The sequence below is a fragment of the Lipotes vexillifer genome, unplaced genomic scaffold, assembly GCF_000442215.2.
Source record: "Lipotes vexillifer unplaced genomic scaffold, Lipotes_vexillifer_v1.1 scaffold230, whole genome shotgun sequence".
Classification (NCBI taxonomy): Eukaryota; Metazoa; Chordata; class Mammalia; order Artiodactyla; family Lipotidae; genus Lipotes; species Lipotes vexillifer.
In genome coordinates this window covers 2,893,308-2,900,925 of record NW_006775143.1, presented here as the reverse complement: position 1 = coordinate 2,900,925, position 7,618 = coordinate 2,893,308, and the positions used below count along the sequence as shown (strand labels likewise).

Genomic DNA, 7,618 nt, shown 5'->3' with positions numbered 1-7,618 from the left:
GGGAAAGAGAAAGGCAGCATCATTAGTGTTCTACTGGCCAGGCTCTGCACCAAACCCCCGTGAGAAACCACACCGGGAGAAAGGGCAGCTCTTCCAACTAGCTGTGTGACCTGAGCGAGGTACGAAGGCTCTGTAAGCCTCTTTTTCCTCCTCTGGAAAATGGGGATAATAATACCACCTACCTCGGTGTTATTGAGAAGATTAAAGGTGGATAATCCATGTAAAGTCAGACCACATGGAAGGGCCCAACAAACATTAAATATCATTATTCAGAGACTTCATCTCACCTACCACATCAGGCTGCCTGCTTGCTTATTTATGTATGTTTTTATTCATTGATTCATTTCCAACTTTACTCAAGAAATGCTTACCAGCTGTTCACGAGGATTCCTAAGAAAGAAGACGGCAGACATAAAATGGGGCTGAAAGAAGCACGAGGGTGAACAAGATCCCTCTCTCAATTGAGAAAACGATCCATTAAATAATATGCCTCCAAGAATATACAACAGAGAAAAGGCAGCCTCTTCAATAAGTGGTGCTCGGAAAACTGGACAGCTACGTGTAAAAGAATGAAATGAGAACACTCCCTCACTCCATACACAAAAATAAACTCCACATGGATTAAAGACCTAAATGTAAGGCCAGACACTATAAAACTCTTAGAGGAAAACATAGGCAGAACACTCTATGACATAAATCACAGCAAGATCCTTTTTGACCCACCTCCTGGAGAAATGGAAATAAAAACAAAAATAAACAAATGGGACCTAATGAAACTTAAAAGCTTTTGCACAGCAAAGGAAAACACAAACAAGTTGAAAAGACAGCCCTCAGAATGGGAGAAAATATTTGCAAATGAAGCAACTGACAAAGGATTAATCTCCAAAATTTACTAGCAGCTCATGCAGCTCAATATTAAAAAAAACAAACAACCCAATCCAATAATGGGAAGAAGACCTAAATAGACGTTTCTCCAAAGAAGATATACAGACTGCCAACAAACACATGAAAGGATGCTCAACATCACTAATCATTAGAGAAATGCAAATCAAAACCACAGTGAGGTATCACCTCACAGCAGTCAGAATGGCCATCATCAAAAAATCTAGAAAGAATAAATGCTGGAGAGGGTGTGGAGAAAAGGGAACCCTCCTGCACTGTTGGTGGGAATGTAAGTTGATACAGCCACTATGGAGAACAGTATGGAGGGTCCTTAAAAAAACTACAAATAGAACTACCATACGACCCAGCAATCCCACTCCTGGGCATATACCCTGAGAAAAGCAGAATTCAAAGAGTCATGTACCACAGTGTTCCTTGCAACTCTATTTAACAATAGCCAGGACATGGAAGCAACCTAAGTGTCCATCGACAGATGAATGGTTAAAGAAGACGTGGCACATACATACAATGGAATATTACTCAGCCATAAAGAAGAAACGAAACAGTTATTTGTAGTGAGGTGGATGGACCTAGAGTCTGTCATACAGAGTGAAGTAAGTCAGAAACAGAAAAACAAATACCGTGTGCTAACGCATATATATGGAATCTAAAAAAAAGAAAAAAAAAAAAAGGTTCTGAAGAACCTAGGGGCAGGACAGGAATAAAGACGCAAGCATAGAGAATGGACTTGAGGACACGGGGAGGGGGAAGGGTAAGCTGGGACGAAGTGAGAGAGTGGCATGGACATATATACACCACCAAATGTAAAATAGATAGCTAGTGGGAAGCAGCCACATAGCACAGGGAGATCAGCTCGATGCTTTGTGACCACCTAGAGGGGAGGGTTAGGGAGTGGGGGAGGGACAGGGAGCGGGGGAGGGATATGCAAGAGGGAGGAGATATGGGGATGTATGTATACGTATAGCTGATTCACTTTGTTATACAGCAGAGAGTGGCACACCATTGTAAGGCAATTATACTCCAATAAAGAGGTTAAAAACTAATAATAATATGCCTGTGACTGACCCAAAGCTTTATCATTCCTATTCTGATGGGAGAATCACACTCCACAAGGGAAGCGTTCTTATTTATTGTGCACCTAGGACATGCCAGTCTCTTTCCAAAGGCCATTTCTTTCTCTCTCCAACATATGTTTGTTCGGTGTATTAAAGGGCTGATGATCGTAACGTGGGGAATTAATTTACTTTCCAAACATGTCAGTCTATATTCTAAATATCTACAACGGCAGGTACCCCAAATGCCATATCCCTTAGCCTATTTTATGGACAAAGAAATAGAGGCTTACAGAATGCAGAATCATCTTTGGGAGGCAGATAATGCCCCAGCGTAAAGAGCATAAGTTTCCAAGCTAGACAGAATTGGCCTTGAAACCCAGTTCTGCAACTTTGGGCAACCTATTTAATCACTTTGGACCACATGTTGCTTATCTTGAGAACAGAATAGTAACACCTCCTTGCAAGATCTGAGTAGAGATGCAAAGTAGGCCTCCTAGGACAGCTTCGTATTTGCCAAATACATGGTCCGAGGTCCATAGTGAATGAATGAAGTAGGGAAGACGCCACGGCTAGAATACATGTTATCTCTTCCATGCTGTGTTCTCAATCTATATCCAGATTATGTTGCCCTATCATCAGTCCATATAGCAGAGTCCTTAGGGGCACAGATGTTGACTTTAGATAAATCTAGGTTTTAAACTGAACTCTGCTATTGTTTATAAGCTGAGCAGTCTTCAGGTTTCTTAAACTCACAAGGACTTAATTTTTTCATCTGTAAAATGGGATTATCTCACTTACCATAGAAGATTATTGGAGGCAGTCAATGAGGCGATGTTTATAAAATGCTTAGCCAAGCGCCTGGCACATCGTGACTCAGTTAATTTGGGAGTACCTGTTATTTGAATACTACCTTTTTTGGATGGTGATGACAGCCAAGGTTCTTTTTCTCTTACAGAGCATACTTGGATGTTAATGAGCTGAAGAACATTCTTAGACTGGATGGATCAACACACCTCAATATCTTCTTTGCAAACTCCTCGGAGGAGGAATTGGCAGGAGTAGCAACTTGGCCGTGGGACAAGGAGGCCCTAATGCATTTAGGTGAGAATTAGAAACTTCTTCCGGAAGAAATTGGATTAGTACAGGGATACGTTTAGTAGTAAAGGATGATGATGATGGAGATCACGGTAGTGATGATGGTGAACAACCTATTATCACTTTTTAATTTTTCAACACTCTTTAGCATTCCTTATCTTTCACCCATCAAGTGATGCTTTGAGAAATATCACAGTGTTATTAATCCTGTTCTACCAATGGAGAAACTTAAGATCCAGAGAGGGAATGGGACTTATCCAAGGTCACAAACAAATCAGCGGCAGAACCACAACTGGAATTTAAATTTCCAACTGTCTCCGTCTGTTGCTTTCTCCTTATACCCCCTGCCTCTTAGTTCATGCAGATATCTTCTCTACCTAGTAACCCCATTGTGCTGGCCCAGCCAGTGATGGGTTGACTTGAAAGATGCCAAAGAGGCAAGAGAGAGTTCGTAAGAACTCCCTGTTCCTCCATATTCCACCCACCAACACCACCAGGAGCTCTTCTTACATTCAAATTATGCAGATCCATAAACAAGACATACGTTTACACAAACCAGTCACCAAAAGTCAGAAGTGGCAATGGTTTCTGAACCAGGCCCTGTAAGCAAACGTTGTTCTTCAATTTTAGTTTTTCCATGCTCTCTTCCAATACACGTCTATAGGTAGACATGCATTTTTCAACTTGTGCATATTTGAAATCATAGCACGCATGCATGTGCTCTTTTGCACTTAATATTCTTTTTTTTTCCACTTAGTATTATGCTATCTACATTTTCCCATGGTGAAACAGTCTTCAAAATTACTTCCCACCCAACTTTTTTTCATTTAACATCACAAGAGGAAAACATCCCTCTAGGTTATGTCCAGTTCTCTAAAGACGAGATATTTTTTAATAGCCACATAATGTTCCATTGACTGAGGGCACTGCAATTTATTTGGCTATTTTCCCCTTGTTAGAATGTTCCTATTATTTACACCAGTGAATAGTGATGACTCAGTGAGTACCTTCATCTGAGAATGCTAGGGCTCAGCAGAGTGATGGTGCTGGATCTTTCCTCAGGCCTGTCTGGTCTCCTGGTGATACAGCCAGAGTCCAGTAGCTGCTCTAAATCCACAGTATCTTGGAGATAAGGGACTCTGCAACTTCAAACAATAAAGTTGTGTTGAGTCAAACTCTAGACTTAGTTCTCTCCAGACCACTGTCTTTTCCTAGTTGTTTTTAAGAGAGTGAAACCAATTTGTGTGTCTGTGTGTTTGCACACACACATATGTGTGGTTGTGTAAATAGACAGAAACAAAAATAAATATCCAGTGGTTCTAACTGGGTGGATTTTTATGTCCTAGGAGACATTTGACAATGTCTAGAGGAAATTTTGGATTTTACAAATGGGGGAATGCTACTGGCATCTAGTGGGTAGAGGCCAGCGATGCTGCTAGATCTCCTACAATACCCACAGTAAAGAATTATCCAGCCCAAAATACCAGTAGTGCTGTTGTTGAGAAACCCTGAGATAGATGATGGTTGGGTAGACAGATAGACAGGCAGACCTAGACAGACAGGGGCGAGGCAAAAGAGAGTGTGCAGCTTAGGCAAGCTGAAGCCGATTAGCTCATGTCACATGCCTAACATGGTGTATGGTAATCTTGCTGGTTCAGGGCCAAAATACATGGTTGTTCTTAGCTGTGACTTAACAGGATGGCCTTAGGCAAGACTCTTTCCTTCTCCAGGTCTCAATTTCTTCAGATTTTAAAGGAATAGGTTAGACTTAGAGGGTCTCCAAGGACCCTTTTCAGTGCTGAAATTCTGTCCTCTTGGAAAATCAGCCAAAAGGGTCATGATCAGAGTTTTAGAAGGGTTGAACAGCAGGCTTCTAAAATTAGAGAAAAATACTCCTGATAATACCGTGGATCTCAGAGACTGGCTCAGGACCAGGAATACAGAAGGCTATAAATCCATAGCATGTTATAGTATTTCAGGATGATGTCAGCCTCAAGCTATTTCACCTTTTAAGAGAAGCAGTGGAACAGGGCTCAAGCTCTGTGCTGTCGCTCTGTGAAAAGGGGAGAGTTGGGAGGGGATGAGGTGAAACAGACAGAGCCAGGCTGGACATTAAGTCTGCAATCCTGTCATTATCCCTGGAAATACCTAAGGGGTCCTGCCAGCCTCCCATTCCCCATTTACCTCAATGTTAAAGCTTCACAGAAAGACAGAGAATCATTGGCGCTATCTATCGTAGCTGTTTATTTTAGAGCACGCCAGAGATGCAAAGTCACTTTCCCAAGATGACACAGCCAGTGCAAGACAGAATGAAGATTGCAATCCATGTCTAGCTAATTCCAGCGGGCCTCCAGGCTGCCATCTCCCCATTCTGAGACATCTTGATCATAAGCAACTCCTCTGCAGTAGGCCCAATCAAACCCAATTTATTAGAACTATATATATATATATATATATATATATATATATATACAATACAAAATAAGTATACACAGTGATGTAATTAGGTTACCCCTAAAACTTAAAATTAATATGTGGAAAAAGTACCTTTGTATCTTGTGGCTCAGTTTCAGAGCATTGCCTCTGTCCTGTTTCTATTATGGAATCCAGGACATCTGGATTATCATCTGTAAATCAGTTTGCACAGAATCACTTTTAACCCTCTTTTCCTGCTGTTATGCCATGATCCCTGGAAAAAGCCTTGGGTGGGAAGGCGATTATGTTTCATATTACGATTGACAGAAAATAATTGAGAGAGATTTCCTGTCTCAATTTCTCTTCCTCCCCGCCTCTGCCTGCCCCTTCTCACATACACACGCGCGTGCACACAGCCCCACACATCCTCTCATACATCTTTATCTTTGTGCTGGAAGGCTCTGAGCAGTTCAGAATTAATAGACTCCATGAGCCCCATGGCTGAGCAGGCTCACCCTCCCAGCAGTTCAGTCCGAGATAAAACTACCCCCATGCCTGCCCCAGGCTTGCCAGCACAAATCAGCAAGGCCTGGCTCCTCTCCGTTCTTTCATAAGATCCTGCTCTGCACACAGTCACTGCTTGCAGGTTGCTCAGACTTGCATCTTAACCTTCCCTTAAACACACTTGGATTTCCTTCTTTTTTCTTTGGCCACTCTGCTTGGCTTGTGAGATGTCAGTTCCCCGAACAGGGATCGAACCTGCACCCCCAGCAATGAAAGCACCAAGTCTTAACCGCTGGGCCGCCAGGAAATTCCCCACACTTGGATTTTCCAGTTGAAATATCTCTCTGCCAGCCTGTGTGTATTTCTCCAGTGCCTAAAAATGAACATAGAGCCATGCTATCCATTGATTTTCCTGACATCTGGTCCATCTATCTGCTCAAGTGAAGCAAAGCTCAATCTTTAAAGACGTGGGGTAGATGATTGCTTCTCAAACTAGAACGCACAGGCAAGTCCTCTGGGGCTGTTGTTAAAATACGTATTCTGATTCTGTAGGTCTGCGGTGGGGCCTAAGAGTCTGCATTTTTAGTCACCCTCCAGGTGATGCCGCTGCTGCTTGTTCTTGAGCTACACCTGGAGTAGCAAGTGGTTAGACAGTAAGTAGGGCACTTGCTGTGTGTCAGGTGCTATGCTGGCTGCCTACGTGTGATTACTTAGGCCTCACAAAACATCTTTATTGGGTGGGCATTCAGCAGATATTCAACATACATTTAATGAGATGCCATATTCTGGACCCTGTGGTGAGCATTAGCAGTAGAACTCAGATTAAGACCCCTGGCTTTGGAACCCAAGGATCTTGGGTTCAAGTTCCAGCTCCCCATTTACTAATTCGATCATGGGCCAGTTACTTCACCTCTCTGTGAGTCAGTGCCCCTCTCACTGGGTTGTGAGATGATTCAATGTGATTATACACATTAAACACTGAGCACAGAGCCTGAGGATACATAATGAATGCTCAAGAAACAGTGGCTATTTTGACCAGTGTTATAATGGTGAGCACGCCATGGTGCTGGACTTTATGAATATTCACTCTCAAAGGGTACAGAGCTGCAGAAATGGGATTCAGAGACGGCAATTGACTTGCCATACAGAGTGAGTGAAGGCAAAATGAGAACCGGAACCGAGGTGTCTGGCCATGAGGGCTTCATTTAAGCAGATGCCTGTAGAGCGTTTGTGAACCAGGGCATGCCACGCTTCCTAAGAAGTTGCAGCTGAAATGTTGGCCAGCCCAGAAATCAAAGTCCTTGAATTCTAATTATGCCACTTCTTCTAAGTAGTTTGAAATCCCCTTGGTTAAGTTGCCTCACTTTTTTAGGCATCGGTGTTTTCAACTGAAAAATGAAGGGATTGCACAAAATGACTTTTGAGACTCCTTCCTACTCAATCAGTGATTAACACCACAAGTCGTAACAGCTCTCAGCAGTGGAGTCATAGGGTGGAGAAGCCTGTGGTTGCTTTGGGCAGCACCCCATTTACACTTGGCTGATTTGGGGATCCCTGCATCAGGAAGCAGAGTGCCCAGTTTGCCTAATCCTCCGGCTTTCCCCTTGCAGGTGGCATTGTCTTGAATCCATCTTTCTATGGCATTC

At 42.8% G+C, this 7,618-nt stretch overlaps 1 protein-coding gene across 1 annotated transcript in view; it reads left to right on the top strand.

Moving 5' to 3' along the window:
* Positions 1-7,618, top strand: part of PAPPA (pappalysin 1) — a gene marked incomplete at its 5' end in the record, with an annotated part of 257,734 nt that overhangs the window by 54,447 nt on the left and 195,669 nt on the right. Inside the window, 2 exon segments of the mRNA XM_007449800.1 lie at positions 2,914-3,059; positions 7,583-7,612. Of these exon segments, the coding sequence (XP_007449862.1) occupies positions 2,914-3,059; positions 7,583-7,612 (176 nt within the window).